The 20,043-nt window shown below is 63.5% G+C and overlaps 1 protein-coding gene across 1 annotated transcript in view; it reads right to left on the minus strand.

Annotated features, from left to right (window-relative positions):
- Window positions 1-20,043, minus strand: part of LOC111141492 (cadherin 4) — a 511,455-nt gene that overhangs the window by 13,164 nt on the left and 478,248 nt on the right. Inside the window, exon 8 of the mRNA XM_022494091.1 lies at window positions 10,688-10,825. Coding sequence (XP_022349799.1) covers window positions 10,688-10,825 — 138 coding nt within the window. The remainder of the gene's footprint in view (window positions 1-10,687; window positions 10,826-20,043) is intronic.

The following is a 20,043-nucleotide window of genomic DNA, read 5'->3' on the forward strand; positions in this document are numbered from 1 at the left end:
TGCAGAACATAAGGAAAGACAGTGTCCTCAACCCTTGCGGGAGCCTGGGGAGGTCAGGAGGGACTTTCTACCAGCCCCTGCGGGATGCCCTCAGTCTCCAGCTGCTTCTGTACATGGGGACTCCCACACCCGTTCCATGGGCATGGTGGTATCCCCAGAGGGCTCCGGTTCCTCCAGCTGTGCCCACCACCCACCTCCAGACAGAACCTCCACCTGCACACACACACACATGCCCACTGGCCTCCCCCCAAACCCCCAGATTGTCCCCTTGTGCCCTGGAGGCCTGTGCAACAGTGGCGACGCAGGAGAGACTCAACATTTGCAGGACGGGAGCTGGAGAGCATTGGGGGCCTTCCCCAGGATGGTCCTGGCCAGGGTCCTGCCATCCCGGCTGTCCCACCATTAGCTCAGGGCTTGGGGTCTGCAGCCACCAATGTGTAATACCAAACACAGAGCCCTTTTTCCTGCTGACCGCCCCCACCCTGTCAGTGGTTGTAGTTCATGTGGCTGAGTTGGTTGTGTGCAGGGAAAGATGCTCTGTGTGTGTGTGAGTTGGGGTGCTGGTAGCAATCTGGGCACCCCCTTCCGAGTGAGAATCACTGCTAAGGGCCAGCCCCACCGACGTGCGGCCTGTGCAGCCGTGGCCCCGTGGAAGGGCCCGAGTTTGGCTGAACGCTCTGCTCTCAGTGTCTTGAAACCCCTAATAATTTGCAGACTAGGGGCCCGGTTCCTTATTTCGCACCGGGTCCTGCCGTTTGTGTGGTGGGCCTGACCCTGCAGTGTGGCTTCGAGCCACAAAACCTGGAGACAGAGTCTGGACGGAGATCTCGGGTGTCTGACTGTGGTTACGGTGGCACAGCTGACAGCGGCCACCAGGTGTGGGCGCCCAGACCGGCGCTGCCGGAGCATTACCTCTCCCGCTCCCCGCGGTAGCCCCGCCCTCATCCCCGTTTTACAGATGAAGCAAGAGAGATTAAGAGACCTTTGGGCCCACAATGGGGCGCCCAGTGTCAGCTCTAAGGATCCGGCCCCCAGTCAAGGCGGCGGGGTCACAGGACGGGGAGGAAGTCGTCTGCACGGGCTTGGCCAATGTCCCAGGCAGCTTGGCTCCGAGCCTCATCCTCCCGCCCCCCCACCCCCGCTGCACCTGCTGTGGCACAAAGCCTCCTGGTCACAACCAGGACAGCCACCCTGCCTCGTGCCCATGTGGGGGCTCTGGCCCAAATACGCCTGTGCACGCCCTAGGACAGACATGGAGCCGCTTTAGCCGGAGACGGTCCTCCTGTGCACTCAGGGCACCAGACATGGAGCCGCTTTAGCCGGAGACGGTCCTCCTGTGCGCTCAGGGCACCAGGCCTGGGCCCTGTCTGCTCCAGAACCAGCCCCCGCCCCTCAGTGAGGGTCACGTGAGGCAGCCGGCCACGTGGCCTCTGCCACCGAGGGGCTCCTGAGGCCACAGCCACCATCTGGGGTCCCTCACACACATCCAGCCCTGACCGCAGCCCAAGGGCCCGACCCCTACACACGTCTGCCCAGAGCCCTTGCAGGTGCCCTTCGGGGCCCTGCGTGCAGCCCTGGCTGGCTGAGCCGGCTCACAGGGGACCCTCTCCTTGCGGGCGAGACGGGGCCAGGCAGCGGGACCTCTCTCCGTGTGGCGTCTAGGTTTCCTGCTCTCTCCGTCGGGAGCTTGGTACCTCCCAGAGAGACTGGGCCTCGATGGTTGTGATGGTTTTCTGCCCTGAACACTTACGAATTCAAGCCTCAGCTGGTGGTTGGGGAGGGGTTCTGGGGCGCAGTGCATGGAAAACTGGGCCGCCGTGGCTTGAACGCAGGGGCCTGACTTCCAGGGACGGGAGCCAGAAGGCCGAGGGTGGCATCAGCGGCTGCGTGTCGGAGACATCGAGGCTGGTGGCTCTGTCCTTCTCTGGATTCCACAAGGTCAGAGCATGGCAGCTCAGCCTGTCCTGTCTGTGCTGGGTGGCACTGAAGGACGGCCACCTGGCATGTGTGTCCAAGGGATGGCGTCTGCTGGGCAGACCATCCATGGACAGATGGGGATGCCGAGGCCCAGCAGCTTCTGTTCCCGGAGACGCTTGTTGGTGAGAAGGAGGGAAGGTGGGTGCAGACTCACCCAAAGGACCGGTGTGAGCTTGTTGTCCCCCACTGTCAGCGAGGCACAGGGGGCCGTCCCCAGACTTGTGGCAGATGTGTACGGAAGATGCAGGCAGGGGCGAGTGGATGAGGCAGTCGACGCACAGAGCAGGGACGGTCAGAGCGAGGGTGGAACTGCGAGCCCCCCACGAGGCCGGCTGCCTCCAGGGCCAGAGCACAAGACTGGGCTCCCGGCCTCCACGCTCCACAGGGAACCCCACAGCCCGCCGCGCAGGCGCAGACAACAGCCCCCATCTGTCTCCTGGCACGGGCAAGCCTTCCAACCCCGATACCATCACCTTGTCAGCAGGAAGAACTGAATTTATCCCAAGTGGGATCTCGTCCAGCGGGCCCAGTGCTGGATGGGACGGCGGCCCTCCAACTCAGTCCCACTCAGCAGCATGAGACCCCGTTGTGGGATTCGGGAGCACCAGCGCTCGCGATCATCCCGAGCTGATGGCCTGCCTGTCGCCGTCGCCGTTCCCGTTTCTCCAGCGGCCCAGGTGCCCCGCTGTCCTCCCGCGCCTGACCCGCCAGCGGGAGCAGCAGGCTGGCAACTAGGCTCCACCCCAGCCAGGCTTCTGGGAGGCACCTAGGGAGTGTGAGGGAGGGCTGGGGGCTGGGGGACAGGAGGGGGTCATCCCGGGGCGGCTCAGGGCCACTTTGGGCTGTGAGTGTGTGTGTGTCGGTAAGGGGGTGACCTGGTCCCTGGGAGCTCTTGGGAGGAACCCAGGTGTGGGGTGATGCCCTCCAGTGGTCCTCGGGGGAGTGGGAGCTGGGCAGAGGAAGAGGTGGAAGGACCTTGGGAGTGGGGGGCTTTGCAAACCTCCAGGATTGTCCCCCGGATGGCCTGGAGGAGGCAGACGATGCTTGCGACACGGCCCCTCTGCGTTTGTGGGAGTGAGGGGGGCAGGGTGACTGCAGCGGCCAGCAGGGCCACGAGGTCAGAGCCCTGCTGGGACACGTCTGCTCACGGTGGCGGCAGGCCTGGGTCATTGGAGCCGTCCTAGAGACCTGCCTCCTGCTGGTAGACCTTGCCCAGCCCTTCCCTGCTGTGCCCCGGGCCGTTCCCTCTGCAGGGATGTCACCACGTCCCCCCAGAGCAGGAGGCCGTCTCCACTGGGGCTGAGTGAGAATTACTGGTTTTACCGTCTACAGAATGGGCACCCCATCTCTCTGAGGGCTCGGGGATGGAGGAGACTGCACACAAAGCTCCTGGCCCATGTTGGCCTTCTGTGCGGGGTGTGCGGGACCTGGTCCGGCTCCGGGCCCCAGGGCCCGGCTGCTTGTTGCAGAGGGAGGGATGACCAGGCTTACCAAATGTGGGCCTGGGGCCACAGCACCTGACTCTCCTGAGGGGCTTGGAGGGGATGGAGAGCTAGCGTTGGGGCTGGCAAACCCCTGGGCCAAGTTCAGGGCACCGCCTACTTTGTTAATAAAGTTTTATCGGCACAGGGCCGTGCCCCTTCGTTTACATAGTATCTGTAACAGAGTTGAGTAATGGTGACAGAGCACGTATGGCCCCAGACTAAAAAATAATGACTTTATGTCCTTGACAGAAAAGACTGTGGCTCCCTGCTCTAGACCCTCAACCCCCCACTGCAGTAATTCAGAAGTGGGCATGTGGCCGACACTGGCCGATCAGGGCGTAGTTCTGGTGGCCCCCATCTCTGGCGTGGGTGCTGTGCCCACACCTGCCTGAAGGTGTTGGGTGGGGTTGCCATCCGCAGCCTGAGAATGCCGCTGGCTCAGAAGAAGCACGGCTCAGTGGAGGCTCCTGGTGGCTGTGGGAGCCTGGATCCAGCTGTACCTGATGTCAGTGTTCCAGTTGAAGACGTTTCCAGCTTCTGAGACATGAGGTGTCTCCTTTCTATTTAAGTTGCCAGGACCAGTGTAGGGGACAGCTGTGAGGCTGCCTGGCTGTCTATCCCCTTTGGAATTCCCATCTTTATTTTCCGGGACTTGCTTTCTCAGCTTCCTCTCCAGCCATGAGCTGGTCAGGTGACCTAGGACCTGCTAGTCAGAGGCGCCTGCCGGACTGGTTCACAAGTGAGGCAGAGGCCTCTTGCTCTGGCATCTGCAGGTGGCAGTGCCCCACCCAATGTGGGGCACAGGTGCTCTGGTCCTTACACCTGGTGGCGGTGATAGGAGGGGCTGTTCCTGGTGGAGGCTCCATGCCTGACAACCCCGGCCCTCAGGTTTCGTGACCACGTGCATCCTCCGGGCACTTCTCTCTTGGATCAGACGACTGGGTGGGTCCTGGTGTGGTCACCTGAGAGCCGAGTCTCTCGGGTGCACCTCCGAGGGGTAGCACACTGGGCCTGGGCTCCACACTGGCCTGCTCCGGAATGGGGGGCGTCCTTCCCCCGACTTCATGGTATGGGGGAGAACTGTGTGTCCTAGAGTCCGATTCCTCATACACTCTGGTGAAGTTTATTCCAAGAGTCTATTTTAATTCGTGCAAGTTTAATAAAGGTTCACAAAGAAGGGCCTTAAGCTGATACATCCGTCTTAGGATTTTCTTATTAACTTTCCCCTGGCCGTAATGACTTTTTAATTTAATTTTTTCAGATTTTTCAGGCACAGGGAAAGCCTCTCCCATGCCTCACAGAAGGCGAAGACAGATATTTGGGAAGGAAGGAATTTTAAGATCATTGGAACAGAGTGTCTCGCCCAGATGGTAATCCCAAATTCAAACTAGCTGGGCCCGAGGGACAGGGAGGATTTCGTCTAGCACAAATCCAGCTCAGAGGCCAGAATCCGCAGAGCTCCCAGGGGAAGGTCACATTAGCATAGAGGAGGATTAGGGTGGGAACAGTGAAGCCTAGTCAGGATCCAGAGAGAACCAGGAATGATAGCCTGTCCACACGCAGGACCCACGAGTTGTCCAGGCGCCCACACCACACGGACACACCGGGACCCGAGGCTGCACTTCTCTTTAAGAGAACAGAAACTCGGGCTGCAGGACCTGACCCTCCCCTAGCCGCCCCTTGGTGAGCGGGACAGCACTCTCCCCTCTGGCCTGCAGCCCCTGCAGAGGTGCTGGCATCTCCCTGGGAGGAGGGCGCCCTCCCCGACCTGGAGCTCAGGGACCCATCGCTGTTACTAGCAGAGCCTTGAGAGCTGGCGGGGGAGCCCACCTGGCGGGGACGCGGCTGTGCCTCCGTGGGCCTCGGAGCAGGGCTGGGTGGGCGCCGGGGGAGGGGTCCCAGGGGTGTCTCTCCCAGGAGACACCCCAGCACTCTGCCTTCAGTCATCTGTGGCTTCTGTTGGAAAATGTATGGATGTGCCTCTGTACATTGCGATGGTTTTATCAAATTTTATTTGAAATTTACTTTTCTGTCCCAAAAACTAATAACGGTGTCTTTTGGGTTCTGAGTCCAGGATCAGAATCCGATGGGGGGGATCAGCGGCTCCTAACCAGAAGCTACCACAGGCAGTCTTCCTTGACCCTGCGTGTGACGGGGGAGGGCCTGAGGTCTGGGGCCAGGAGGCCATTCCCTGGCCAGCCCCTCTGGGCCTCCTTCCACCCCACGGAGCTGGCACGTGTCGGGGTAGATGACACACGGGAAAGTGCTCCTTCCGAGGACAGCTCGTGGGAAAGGACCCAGCAATTGGTTAACACGGTATCTCGGACCCTCTGCTCCCCAGGGAGAGTTCACAGAAGGCGTCTGCTGACCACAGACCAGGCCACAGGTTCGAGCCACTTGCTCCTGCCCAGGGAGGAACCACGCTAGGAGCCGAGAGCCAGGCACTCTCGCTGTCTTGATCAAGTCTCGTGCTCCAGCCACGTGCTCCTGACCCACGTGTGGGTGCGCACCCCCCAGGCAGGCGCTGGTGCTCCCCCGTCTCTCAGGTGATGACGCAGAGACACAGAGTCTGGGGATCCAGGGGGTCGAGGAAAGTGTCATCTTTGGGAAGTGGACACCGGCCTGGCAGGAAGGGCTCGAAGTGGGATGTGATGTCAGGTGGGGCCGGGCGCTCTGGCCTCCGGCCTCCCCGGTGCTTGGAGAAGCTGTCCCAATCGGTTATCTACAGCAGAGGTTCACACCGAGTGCCTGAGCACAATTAAGGGCCATGAGTGCATTCCAACTTTGAGATGCCAGATTCTTACTCTCAGGAACTCAGGCTGAGCTGGAATTTCTCTCCTCTCCTCGGTTTGTGGACGAGTTGAAAAGCTAAGGGTACTGGGGATTCCCAGGGTTAGGGCCACAGAGGGCCTGCTTTGGGGCAGCAGGAGCCCAGGCAGCCAGGGTAGGAGCCAGGGTAGCCAGTCCCTGGGAAGGTTCCAAGGCTAGCCCGGGGTCTAACCATTCTGCTCAGGTCCCGGTGGTGGAGGGCTGGCTGCTGTCCGTGGCACTTACAAGAGCAGAGGACAGCGTTGTTCAAGGCATAAACTCTTCACAGACATCAGCGGATGCTCCTGACCTCACCTCGGGACTGTATGTCACTTCAGGGTGGAGTGGGGACAAACATTCAGAGAGGTCCAGCTATCAGCCCATGGTCACACAGCTAGGAGGGGCCAAGGCGGGGCTAATGAGTGGCTTCCAGACTCCAGGAGACCCTCCTGAGGGCGTGTGAAGGGTTGGGCTGGTGGAAGGGGCCCGGGACACTGGGTGTCCAGGATTCTCCCCCAGGGCCCCAGACAAGGCCAACAGGAGGCTCCTGGGGCAGAGTGCAGGTTGTGTCCTGGGGCCTGAGCCCCTAGCCTGGCAGAGCCCGGCGCTCACCCCCGAGAGAGTGTGGAGTGGGCCGGCTGAAAGGCCCGGAGGCCCCGCGGCAGGCTGCAGGCAAAGGGAAATAACTTTGAATCAACATCTAAGAACGGGAACTGGACCGTGCGAATCCCCTTCTCTGCAGCTTCTGCTGATCGTTCTTGGTGAAGACTGATAACAACAGCCCGGCCGCGTGTAGGCCGTGGCCAGCCTCGGCCTCCCCACCTGCCCCGCCAGTGCCCCGCAGACAGTGTCCCGTCCGCAGAGGCATGTGCGCATCAGGAGACGCACTCTGTTCCTGCCCTCGTGGGGACACCCGGCGGAGGGAGGCAGGAGCCCACGGTCGCGCTGCCCTCCCTGCTTCGCTCCGTGGCGGGCGGTCCCAGGAAGCGTGTTTCCGGGGGGCCCGCAGGTGTTTTCGCCGCAGCCGCGAGCGGAAGGGAAGACGGTGTCCAGTCTCAGAGGACCGGCGGTCACAGCTGGACCAGGGCTGGGACAGTGGGCGGAAGGCCCGCCCTCCAGGAGCAGGTGTGGGGCAGCCCGGGGCCCTCGCGGGAGCTGCAGAAGACGCTCCACCCCAGAAGGGGATGGGAGATTCGCTCGGGGTCTGGGAGGAGAGCCATATGGCACAGAGGGGGTGCCCCGAGGAAGCAGGTGCCCTGGGTTTGACTGTCTCTCCGTGTGGCCTCGGGCCACCTGGAACTAGCCTTCTGGGCCTCAGTTGTCTCTGGTGGCTGTTGCTCTGACAGCCTCCACGGCCACGCCAGGGGAAACCTCTCAGGAAATACACAGAAGCTTCTGGACGTGAGGGCCACGACACACTTGACTCTCCGTCACAGTCGTGCGGCATTCTGCGGTCACAGCGGCAGAGGGGGCGGGCACGGGTGCCCAGGACACCGCCCCCCGTGCCAGCGTGGGGCTGTCCTTCTCACTCCTGCCTCAGCCGCTCTCCCGGGAGCCTGCATTATTCCCCAGCAGGCGCTGTGGATGTGGGAATCTCCCAGACGACAGCACGTGTTGGGTGGGAGCGCCCGGTGGAGGCGGGACGGGGTGGGAGGGGACGCCTTCGCCACAGTCGGTCACTTCATACCTTTTGAATTCTGCACTGGTGTGTGAGTCATCTAACCGAGGACTCCCAGTGATCTTTAAAAAGGAGAAAATGAGTAAGTGAAGTCGGTGGTGCCGTGGGTTTGCTCACGGACGGCCCAGAGGTCTGCGCTCAGCAGACTCACATGGGTGGGCTCCAGAGACGCTCTGTTGGGCGGAAGAAGCTGGACTGCACAGAATCACGTGCTCTGCGTGACGCCATCCGTGTGACGGGGTGAGATTGGACTGTTGGCGAAGGTCGCCTTGGCAATGGACGCTGTCAGGGGGGCTGCTCTGGGGACTGGCAAGAGGTTGCTCCTGGCTCCTGGTGGGAATGTTTCCCGGAAGATGTGTGCGTCATACCACATTCCCGTCACACAATGAGCAAGACCCCTTCTGACGAAGCAGGGGACCCACAGGGTCTCTCTGGGAGCTTGTGTCTTAGAGCGGATGGGGTGTGCCTACTCCGGGTCCTGGTAAATTAGACGCCAGCCAACCATCTTGGGGGGAAAAGAAGGAGTCAACCTGTGTGGGGGCAGTAGGGTGGGCAAGGGCTCCGGTCTGCCTCTCGCCGGAGCCCACTGGTTTCTGGCCCGTCACTGTAGCTGCTGGCGTCTGTGTGATCGCCTGCCCTCCCCGGTGGGTGACACCTTCTCCGGAAAGCCTAGGTGCAAGCTTGGACCGGGATCGGGAGGCAGGCGGGGGCTGTGAGCATCCTGTTCCAGTCCCTGCGGGTTTTAGCCAAATCCCAACTCCTGGCAATGCATTCTTCAGCGCTCCACTGGTGTGCTTTTCTCCAAATCCAGTGGTGGCCAGAGGTGACCAGCAGGGCTGGACAGAGTCCTTTACCTCGGCGGGTCACCACGTTGCCTCATGCCTGAAGGCACATCCTTCACTCCCACCAGGGACAACTGGCTTGGTTTCCTTCTGCGCTGGTTTCCATGGTGACAGTGGAGGTCCTGAAGCTGTTTCCCAGGGGGACTGGGGGTCCTGGTGGTCAAGAGGGCTGGTGCCACTGCTCTCCGGACATCTGGAATTTGCAGGCTAGTACCCGGACAAGAGCGTGTCCTTGGGAACAGTGTCCTCTCACCTGGGCAACAGCTGTGCGCCCTTGGAGACCCCTGACTCAGTAGATGGTGAGCATCTGAGGTGTCCACCCCTGCCCCACCTGCCAGGGCCGATGCCAGAGCCCGGCTCAGGATGGGCTCCAGTCCCCACTGCAACGTTACCTGGGGGAGGTCTCCTGCATGGGTGCCCACCTGCACTGCTGCCCCCACGCACCAGCACAGGTGTCGTGTGTCCTAAGGACAGCCATGTGTTCTCATCATCACAGAACGAGGCGCAGGGTGGACGGAAGGACAGGGGGTCTGCACGGCCAGGCATGGGTGAGGCCCTGCTGGGGGCTTGGAGCCTAGGCATCATTACTCTCCCAGGTCCCTAGGGAGATGCTTCGACCATGTACAAAACGCCCAGGACACTGGCCCTGAGCCTTTCCTGCCATTGCCCACTGGCCCAGGACTGATGGAGGCAGAAGCCGCGTCCCCCCAGCCAGGTGGGCTGGGGCTGCACCGCTCCCCCTGCATGCGATCTGCCATCTGTCCACTAGATGGCGCTGTGCACCCGCAGGTGAGGTCGCGCCAGGTCTGGGGTGCGGGAGGTGGGGAGCGCGGGTGCGGGTGTGGGGGATGGGGTCTGGGGACTCTGAGTTGGGGGCAGGAGAACCCAGGGCGCAGGGTGATGAGGGGATGCTCGGACACCGGGGGGGGGGGCTGGTTCCCAAGATGCCCTCCTGGCAGTGAGCGGCTCTGGGGAGCTCCGTGGAGCAGGCGGGGTCTCCTCTGTCCCCACCGCTTCCCTCCTTCCCTGCTCCTTGCTGCAGAGTCAGCACGGCTTCTGGGGTCTAATCCCAGCTGCTCCCACTGAGAGGCTAGTGGGTGGCTTTGGGCCAGTGACTTGGCCTCTCTGAGTCTTGGCATCCCCCCGACTCTCCCCAGGTTGGGGGGCTAGAGCTCGGCAGGGGAGGGCTCCCCGGCGTGGCTTGTGCTGTGCCTATTACTGTCCTGCTGTCACACCCTCATCCCCTCGGCCCTCCAGCGGTGGCTCCGAGAGGTGATCCCGAGACCCTCGGGGCTGCCATAACCTCCCAGCGTCCCTGTGACTCCAAATGCACAAGCCTGAATGTCCACCAAGGGCCCTGGGTCACTTAGGTTCCAGAGCCACCGGGTGTGGGGCTCAGCGGCGGCCCACCAGCCAGTCCCTGCCCTCTCCACCTGTGCACGCGGTGGGCTGTGGAGCGCAGCCCAGCTCCTCCTGCAGGGACCGGCCCGTGCCTGGCCGAGGCCCCACCCGGGCATCCACCAGCAGGTCCCATGGTGCACACAGCCGCATGTGTGCTCCAAACGTGGCTGAGCCCCAACACCCCTGGTCGGCTCTGGATTCAGAGTGTCCAGCCCACGCGGTCCTGGGCACTTCTCAGGGCGTCAACAGTTGCTCCATGTCAGGCCTCCCGGGGCCACATCACAGCACATGCCCGCCGCCCCCCCAGGAGCCCAGCTCCTTGGCAGCTCCTCCGGTCGCCCTCCTGCTGGGGACTCCTGGGGTGGCTGTGCTCCGTGTCAGCCTCCTGCTGCCCAGGGCCACGGGCGCGCCGCTGTCAGTCAAGTTCCTGCCGGCAGACGCGGCAAGGAAAGCGGCGGCCCCAACGGCACCGGCTACCCAGGGACGCGACTACTCACCGTGCTTGCGGTGAATTCTGGTGGGTTGTCGTTCACATCCGTCACCGTGATGATGGCCGTGGCTGTGTTCGAGAGGCCGTAGTTGAGGTTCCCCTCCATGTCCGTGGCCTGGACGATGACGGTATACTGCTGGACTTTCTGGAAGGGGCGGGAAGGGAGGGCACAGCGCATCAGTTTACAGGCTGCTGCCCCTTTCCCTCAACACACGTGCTCCCCGAGGCTGGGCCCCTGCGGGCGGGATGGGCACACAGGGCCCCTGGCAGCTCTCAGCCACTGCCCTGGTGCAAGGACGCGCTCCTTCGCTGGCTGTGGGCAACGGCGCCGCACAGAGAAGCCTGGCCGCCTTCACCTCAGGGCCCGGCTGTGGTAGATACAGATGGTGTTTGGTGCCAAGACAGAAAGGAGGAGAATGGGGGTCCCCAGAGAGCACCGTGCGGCCTGGGGCTTGGAAAACCAGGGATGGACACTTGGAGAGAGGGAGGCTCCCACAGACGGGCCAGGTCTCCGTCACCTGCCCTCCGACTGGTCTCTGTGGTTGTGGCTCCCACCCCAGTTCTGACTGTCTGGTCCCTGCTGTCACTTCATCGTCCTTTCTTTCCCTCCCCAAACTGAGCTCTTGGAGACCACCACTGCCCCACTCACCCCGTGTCCCCAGAGCCGATGGCCATGCCCAGCACAGAGCAGGTGCTCAGAGAATGTGCTCCTATGTGACCATCGGTGACAACGCAGAGGCTGAAGAACGGTGAGACCGCCTGCCGAGGTCCCGCGGGCCCGACACGACCTCTGGGTATTTGTGGATGGTTGGGAGTCACTTTGTGGGAAATCACGTGGTCCGACGCGTGTGTACGATGGGTCGGGTCAGCTCATTAAGGCCGCGGGCCACATCTACCTGCCGCCGCTCAGTTCTGGCGGTAAAGTTGTGCTGGTCCAGCATCACGTCTGCTCACCCACACCCTGCGCTTGTTTTGCACAGTGGGTGAGCGGCGGTGACAGAGACCACACGGCCCGCAGAGTGGGGACATGGACCGTGGGCCCTTTACAGAAGACGCGTGTCGTCCTGGGCCCCGACGCCAGGCAGCGTTAGCCAGGAAGCTCGAGGGCAGGCTTGGCAGGGACGCCATGAACTTTTCGGGGAGCCCGGGCTTGGGAAAGCAGGGCCGGCTCCAGAAGAGCAGGGATGTACTGCCTGGAGGGGCAGGGTGCACGGGCTGAGCCGGGCAGGCAGTCTGGCGGGGCTCGGGGTGGGGGTGGGGCTCGGGGCTCAGGAGTGTCACACACTTTCTCACCTAGACTCGTTCTCCTCCGCTCACCGGTCAAGCCCACGGTCCCACGCGACCGGGGCCGGGTGTGCGGGGGCTTGCGGGGCTCTGCTCCTGCCCCAGCCTCCCCCACTGCCTCCCCCGCTGTCGTTTCAGCTTCTCCGTCCCTGGGTCTCTCCTTCAAGGGGACGACCAGCTGGGGGCTGGGTCGTGGGGAAGCGCCCTCAGGGACAGGGCCCCCCAGCAGGCCCCCCGGTGCTGGACGCGAGGGGAGGGCGGTGGAGCGGTCCCCACCCGTGGTGGGCCGTGGATGGGACTCTGGCCCGCTGTCCAGTCCACGGTAGGCCCTCCTGCGCTGTTTGTGAGGGGGATTGAGCAAATGTCTAAAACAGCTGACGTTTGGGAAAATGGGTAGAACTTGCAACCAAGGAGATGTGAAAAACATAACAGAAACAGGTCCTGCCTGGTGCTGCGTCGTTTCAAAAGTTTTCTCTCAAAAAATTAATCTTAATCTTCTCCCCATCTTCCTCTATCTGTGATCCCTCTATCCACGCATCCGCCGTTACTCCATCCACTCTCCGTCCCTCCATCCCCCACCCAACCATCTCTCCACTCGCCCATCCCTCTACGGACCCACGCACTCCTCCACCCCCGACCGGCATCCACCCGCCCCCCCCATCCGTCCTGCCTCGGCCCCTCCCTCCTTCCAGCCACCTGTCACGTGCATCAGGTGAACCACTCTGTCATGAGGCGGCCGACAGCCTCTCATCTGCTCTGGCACTAGGGGATGCAGGAAGGGGCAGAGTGTTTCCCTTGCAGGTGCTCAGAGCTGGTTTGGTTTTTTTTTTTTTTTTCCTTTTAAGGTTTTATTTATTTGAGAGAGAGGGAGCACAAGCAGGGGGAGTGGCAGCAGAGCAGCAGAGGGAGAAGCGGGCTCCCCACTGAGCAGCGAGCCTGATGCTGGACTCGGTCCCAGGACCCTGGCAGTGCGAGCAGCAGGAACGTGTGTCCGAGGCAAGCTGGCCCAGCACACAGCCCTGCCTCATGTCGCAGCTGGGACTGCTGAGTGACAGGATCTCCCCGGGGACACACAGTGCCCTGGGGCAGGGGGCAGCGGCGGCAGGGATTCCCCATGGGACTCCCCGCTCTCAGGTCTCTGTCGCTCACACAGTGCAGACGGAGCCAGGGGAGCCCACACAGCCACACGGTGGAGACTCTTTCTGGATGTGGGGTGGACGGCGCATGGAGAGCGGGGCTGCCTCCGACAGCGGCCCGCGCGGGACTCCCCTTCGCCTGCAGGCCCGCCGCCGTTCAGAAACGCAGCAGGCCTGACCCCGTGTTCCGCCCCAGGTGGAAAGATGACGCCCCGGCCTTCCTGACCATCGAAGCGGCTCCTTGTCTCATGTCGCAGCTCCACCTCCTCTAGGGACGCTGCCCTGTCGTGCTGGGGACCGCGCCGGTGCTAACGGGAAGGCGGCAGACACACTGGATCCGAGCCCCGGGTTGCCACAGGACTCGGCGAGCGGTCCTGCCCCAGAAACCTCGTTCCATCTGTGCTCAACGTGGGCTGCAGCTCCGTCCCCGCTGTGCCCTCCCCGTGGAGGAGGAAAATCAGAACCAAGTCTGATTTTCAGATAGGGCGGCGGGCGGGCAGCCAGCTTTGGAGGTGGTTTTCCCGTCTCACCCCACGTTCTCTTGTTTAATCAGATCTTCTCCCTCCTGTGGCTGACTTTGTCTCTGGTGCCGAGAATCTCAGCAGCGTCCTTCCTGCACGTGGGCGTCCCCTGTCTGCGTCCGTGTCCCACTGTCATCCCTGCCGGCGGCCACGTGCACCCCAGGTGTTGTCAGCGCCCTGTTGCGTCGGCCCTGCGGGGGCCGGGACTTGGGCTCTGATGGGCTCTGTGCTGACCCCACGGCGAGCGCTCGGTGTTACTTTCAGGAGGTCCTCGCCTGTGCTCTTAGGGGACCCAGCGCCTGCAGGAGCCGGTGATGTGGGAGCCACGCCCACCTCGCTCCCCGGGCCGCCCTGCAGGACAGATCCCTGGACCTCGACACCCGAGGTCCCGCCGGGGCCACCACCATACTGTTGTGACCTCAGGCCACGCCTGGCCATCCTCATCCATGGGCCTGCGGGGGCCCCCCGAGTCCCAGGCCGAGCCCTGCGCGAGGCTCTGTCGTCACACTACCCCTTGCGCTGAAGGCTTTCCTGGGCTTCAATACACACACCAGAAACGAGGTTCGTGCAGCTGCCACTCCGCAGCCCTAACAGGAACGGGTCCTGAACGCAAGGGCGTGGCTTGAAAGGTCTCCCCGTGAGTAACTAGGCCCAGCCCTCAAAGCGCGTCTGCGAGCCAGGAAATGTCTCGGCTGGAGGGGCCTCCCGTCACCTCTCGTGACAAAGAGGAGAAACTGAGGCCCAGAGGCGAGCAGTATGACAGGCTGAGTGGCCGCCCGGTCCCCTGGCTGGTCCAGTTAGAGCCAGCGGCTCCCCTGCTCCCCCACTAATGCCTGCCTGGCTCCGTTCCCGGCGGAAGCAGAGGCCTGCCAGTTCCAGAAGGGGCAGCGTCTCTGCCCCCTCCCCCCCCCCCCCCCCCCTCCCCAACTTTGCTGCTTCTCCAGCACGTTCCCACCCCCGGGTCGCTGAAGGCCACTCCGTCTGCCCCGAACTCTGCCCCTTCCCACCGGCCAGGCCTTTCCTCCTCCTCGGTGGGAAACCAACGCACCCGCACCACCCTGCTCTCCTCCTACACCTGGTCCCCTCCTGGACCTGCCTTCCCTACCCCACACCTGGTCTTCCCCGAGACTCTGCTTTTCTTCTCCGCATCAGCGTGGCAGGTCCTCTGCCTGCTGCCACCCCACAGGCAGGGCCGCCAGAGCCCCGTGCGTCATATTCGCCACGCTCTCTGCCGTCTAGAACCTGACGTGGGGACAAGGCCACCCCCCCAGGCATGGGTGACCGTCCATGGGCATAGCTCTGGGCCACAAGCACCTTCAGCTCGTTTCCAGCTGGGCCGAGTACTGGCCTGGTTTGAGGACAGCAGTGAGGTGGTGGGGGGGTGCGGCGTGAACAGTTCCATCCCGGAGGACTGCAGGAGCTGGGTGTAGGAGGGGCTGGACACTGGGGACACCCCTGAGGCTGACCCCAGCCCCCCAGTCTGCGAGGCGTCCCCAGAGCAGCCAGAGGACAAAGCACAGCAGGCAGGATGGGGGCCTGGGATGGGGTCTGTGTTGGCTCTGCAGGGTGGAGGGGTCCAGAGTCCCCTGCCGGGCACCCACAGAGCTCAGCCCCTATGGCTATTGGCCCCCGAGTGGAAGGCTCTGGCCACTCCAGGAGCCGGAGGGACAGAGCGGGCCTGCCGTCTGTGCACGAGCTCACCAGTCAGGGCCACTATCTGAGCTTTGTGCCAGGGGCTCTGCTGGGCGTCATGGGGGACAAAGCACAGAGGGTCCACAGCTCGAGAGCCCACCACCTGACCCAGGCCGCTGTGCGCTGACTGGGTCATGCCTGAGCCAGCGGGAGTGGAAATCATAGGGGCTGTCCTCTGGGGAGAGTGAGCAACAGGGCAAGGGGACCCACTCCGAGTGCGGGCTCTGGCAGTGTCCCCCAAACCCAAGTCCTCGGGAGCCCTGGGACGTGGAAGAGGGGCTTCTGCAGACAGAGGGAAGGGGAGGCCGCCCTGGGGTAGGGCAGGCCCCGAGTCCGTGACGGGTGTTCTAGCCGGAGGTCAGGTGAGGCGAACGCAGGGAGTGGTGGGAACACAAGCCCTGGTGTCCAGGAGTGCCGGCCACTCCAGAGGCCGGAGGGTGCCCGGCGTGCTTCTGACGACCCTCCACACGGAACCAGCCCTGCTGACACCTGGATTTTGGGACGGTCACCTTCTCTCTTGTACCAAATCCCCTCTGGAGCGGCGTGCGGATCCTGAGGGAGGCGGCCGGTCGCGGGTGTCCTGGACGCAGAGGGAGGCAGCCGGTCGCGGGTGTCCTGGATGCAGGCACCTGTACATGACCGTCCCATCATGGCCTAGCAGGAGGGTCCGGTGTGCTCAGAGGTTCCACGGGTCGATTAAACTTGTTTCTCTGCCCAAGGTGCATTTCATTTACGTGACGCCCAGCTGGGGGCCCAACGGAGCGTGGGATGGTGTTCAGTGCTGATCTAGCGCTGTGCTGACCCCACAGACCACCTTCGCTGTGGCGCTTCTACCTCCCAGTGGCCCCTGGGGTGCAGGGGTGCAGCCCTCCCTGCTTTGTGGTGGATCAAACTGAGCCTTGTTGGGGGGGCATGGCTGGTGGACAGTGTACTTGGGGCCTGGCCGTCTGGAGTCCCTGAAGCCTGCTGCCCGGCTCTCCTGGGACAGAGATGACCCTGGACCCAGCTCTGGACCCACTGCGGTCTTCTCCATGGGCTAAATTAAGCAGCGGGCCTCTGCCCTCCGGAACAGCCCGCAGTGGAGCTGGAAGGAGGTGGCTAGGGGAGAGGGGGCGAGCCTGGGCCTCCGGAGCCTCTCCCACTGGAGGCCAGCTGGCGACAGCCGCTCACACCGGTGTGCAGCTGCCCCTCCGGCCAGCCCGCCTGCCGCCCAGGGAAGCCCGCTCTGCCTGCTCAGCAGCAGTACCGCCGCAATGAGTTCATTAAAACGTGATCTGCCCATTTTCAAGTGCAAGAGAAGGGAAGAAAACCGCACGTGGTGATCCCTGGAGTTTTCGCTTCCTCCCCATAGCTCAGCATTTAAATTTTTCAGAACATCCATCAATAATGCAGCCGGCTGACCTGCCCTAGAAAAGCTTCAAAGCTTCCCGCACGGCCCTGCGGCTTGGGTGCCCACGTGCTGATGGAGCCTGGGCTGCCACCCAGTCTGAGAATGGTGTTCCTGCTCCAGGGCCTGTGTCACCTTCCCTGCTAGGAGCATGTCTCCCTGCCCACACTGGGCATTGGTAGCAGTCCTCTGCAGCGGGCTGGCGGCTGGAAGGTGGGTGTAGACTGAGGCTGAGAGCCCAGTGTCCACAATGCAATGCATAGAACCTGTCGGCGTCCCTCCTCCCTGACCGAGGGTGGGGTTCTCCTGCTCGCTGGGTCAATGCCAGTGTCCTGAGGCTCCCGCCCTGGGCCACATGCCCCCTCCCGCTTTCCTGCCTGTCACTGCTGTCACTGCGGGAGCTGAGAAGTGAGTCAGCTCAGGGCCTCCCTCCTGCACTTAGAGCTCCTGTCGTTCAGCACCTGGGTGTCTGATCTGACCCTGGGAGCCAGAAGGAGGGCGCCTGGGGCGGCCGCTGTGGGAGGAGGGGGTGCGGCGCGGAGGCAAATGGGCTGTAGGTCCTGAGCACTCACTCACCACGAGACCAGCGACCCCGTGCCTGGGCCTGGCCCAAGTGAGCTGGACAAGGTCCAGACAAATGCTTGTTCCAGGCCTCACTGCCGCACAGTCACCGCAGCCACTGGTGGGGACACTCCACCTGTGCGTCCAGCCATGGGTGAGTAGACACTCGCGCACTGTTCCCACTAGGAGAAGGGACAAGCCCGGACACGCACTACTCCGTGGACGGACCTTGATGGCACGGCGCTGAGGGAGTAGACACGAAGCCACAGTCTCCTGGGCCCCCCGACATGAAACGTCCATCACTGGCCTGTCCATTGAGACGGTGGAATAGTGGTCGCTGGGGGCCGGGGGCTGGGAGGCGGGAGTGCCTGCCAGTGGGGACAGTCATTTTAGGGGGATGAAACCGCCCTGAAAACAGGTGGAGCGGTGCCTCGCTGCTCTCTGCACACTCGGGGTGCCTGAGGACGCCTGCCCCGCCCAGAGCTGTGTGATGCTGTGGTGCTCCCGATAAGCCTCAGTGCACCCCCGTCTCCTCGCCCCCACCACCGGGTTTGCTTTCTGCTGCATGAACCCGCAGACCCGGGTGACTCAAGAGAAAACGCCAGCATGGCAGGGATGGTGTCCTCCCTTGCGGTCGGCATGGGGAGTGAGGCGGGAAGGGCTCTGGGCTCTGATCTACAGTGCTGGGTGAGCGGGGTGCTTGGCGCCCACCCTCCTGGCCTCTCTCCCCCTTCCTCTGCCAGGCACAGATAAGAGATGAGCTCTCAGGAATGATCACTGGGGATTGAGGGGTTGGAGACTCTGGGAAGAATGAGAACGGGTGTCCTGTCCAGGGAGATGGGGCTGCCTTGGTCCCTGAATCCTGGTGTGTCTGCTCCTCGGGGCCCCTCCCGGCCACCCACAGACATAGCATCTGCGGCTGGGACAGGCATGGCCATGCACACACACCTCACACCTGCCCAATGAGCAGCCGTGTGCCCTAATTCTGGAAGCCAAGTGTTCTGTGGGGCTGGATGGTTCTCTGGGTGGGGCTGTCCTGGGCACTGTGGCATCTCCCCCAAGTTGGGGCAACCGAAACTGTCCCCAGACATCCAGTGTCCCTGCGGTGGGGAGGGAATCACCCTGGTTGAGAAGCATGGCTCTAGGGGAGGAGACAGCCAATAAATAAACAATACCTGTCCCATCAGGTAGTGACAAGGGCTGTGTAGGTAAGGGAGGTGGGAGAGGGGGCGGGGCACGCTGGGGGTGTGAGGGCTGCTGGTTTATACAAGCTGGCCAGACAAGGCTTCTCTGCTAAGGAGATGCTTGATTAGCAAGCTGGTGGGTATCCAGGGGAGGTATGTTTTCGGCAGAGGGAACAGCCAGTGCAAAGGCCCTGGGGCGGGCACTCTTGTGTGGCAGGGAAGGTAGGCCAGTGAGCAGGCTTAGGGTGAGCCAGAGGGTGGAGAAGGAGCAGAAGCTACCGTTGGACGTCACTCCGGGGGACACAGGAAGCCACAGGGGGGTTTGAGAAGACGGAGGGTCAGATCTGTGCGTGGACAGGATCGCCTGGCTGTTGAGTGAGGACAGATGTAGGGGCAGGAGCAGAGGCCAGGAGAGGGTCTGGCCGATGCCAAGCACGGATAACCGGGAGGCCGGGGCAGCGCTGCGGGAGAAGGGTGTTTCCCACGTTGAGGGTGCGGTGTCCGTCAGCACCGCTGGTCCGCAACGCGGGGGAACGCAGCCCCGGCAAAGGCAGGACCAGCCTGTGCGCCCGCCCACCCCGCGGAGTTCCAGGGGGCGGAGCTTGAGGGGCGGAGCGTGGGCGGTGCTCCGAGGGCGGAACACAGGGCCGGAGCTCGGGGGCGGAGTTCCAGGGGGCGGAGCTCTGGGGGCGGGGCTGCTGTTTTCCTCCTAGTGCGGTCCGTGTCCCCCGCCGCGCGCTGCTGCGACAAGAGGACGCTCTAGCTGTTCTCGTGGGAAGAGGCCTCCGCGTGGGCTTGGGCTCGCGGGGGGCTCTGCCGTCCCGCCTGGCGTCTGGGGATCGAGCGGGGCCGCCCGCCCGGTGCGCGTGTTGGGGCCCCGCCGCCAGCGCCCCCCCCGCCGGCCGCCCCCGCGTGCGACCCAGGAGCAAGGAGGCCAGCCGGGCTCGCGCCTTCCTGTCTGCTCTGCTGTCCTTTCCGGGGTGTCCGCCGTCCCCGACCCCGCCGACTAGGCCGGCGCTGGGAGCTCGCACGGGGCTCCGGAGCAGCCCTGAAAGCCAGCGCGGACCGCCTGCCGCCCGCCGGCCTCCCCGGGGGTCAGGGTTTCCGTGTGTCCGGCCGCTCGGGAGGGGAACGCGCGAGGCCCGCCGCTGCCGGACGCTCCCCGAAGCCGAGCACGGGGACGGCGCGCACCCGGTCCAGGCCAGTGGCCGCGAGGGGCGTCGCGCTGGCGCAAGCCTCCTGGGGCGCTGTCGGGGAAACCTCCTTCTCCGCTGGAGGGTCTCGAGGACGACAGGACAGTCCTGCTCTTGCTCCTAAAACCCCGCGAGGCCACGAGACACTTGTCCCACTCGTGTCAGGACACATTTCAAGTTGAGGAAGCGGACTGGCGAGGGTCAGCACGTGGGGACCGGGAGCCTGTAGTGGGGTCCCCAGTGACCCAGGGATCTCCGCCAGGGTAGGCAGCGGTGGGTCTGAGACACCCGTGGCACAGTCACGGGGGCGGGAGTGGAAAGCTGTCCTCGCAGGGCCGGTCGCTCTAACCCACTGTAATGGGGGACGTTCAGGGAGCGTGCAGGGGAGTGGGTCAGCGGCAGGGC

Source organism: Enhydra lutris, unplaced genomic scaffold (genome assembly GCF_002288905.1).
Source record: "Enhydra lutris kenyoni isolate GAN:26980312 unplaced genomic scaffold, ASM228890v2 scaffoldscaffold6, whole genome shotgun sequence".
NCBI lineage: Eukaryota > Metazoa > Chordata > Mammalia > Carnivora > Mustelidae > Enhydra > Enhydra lutris.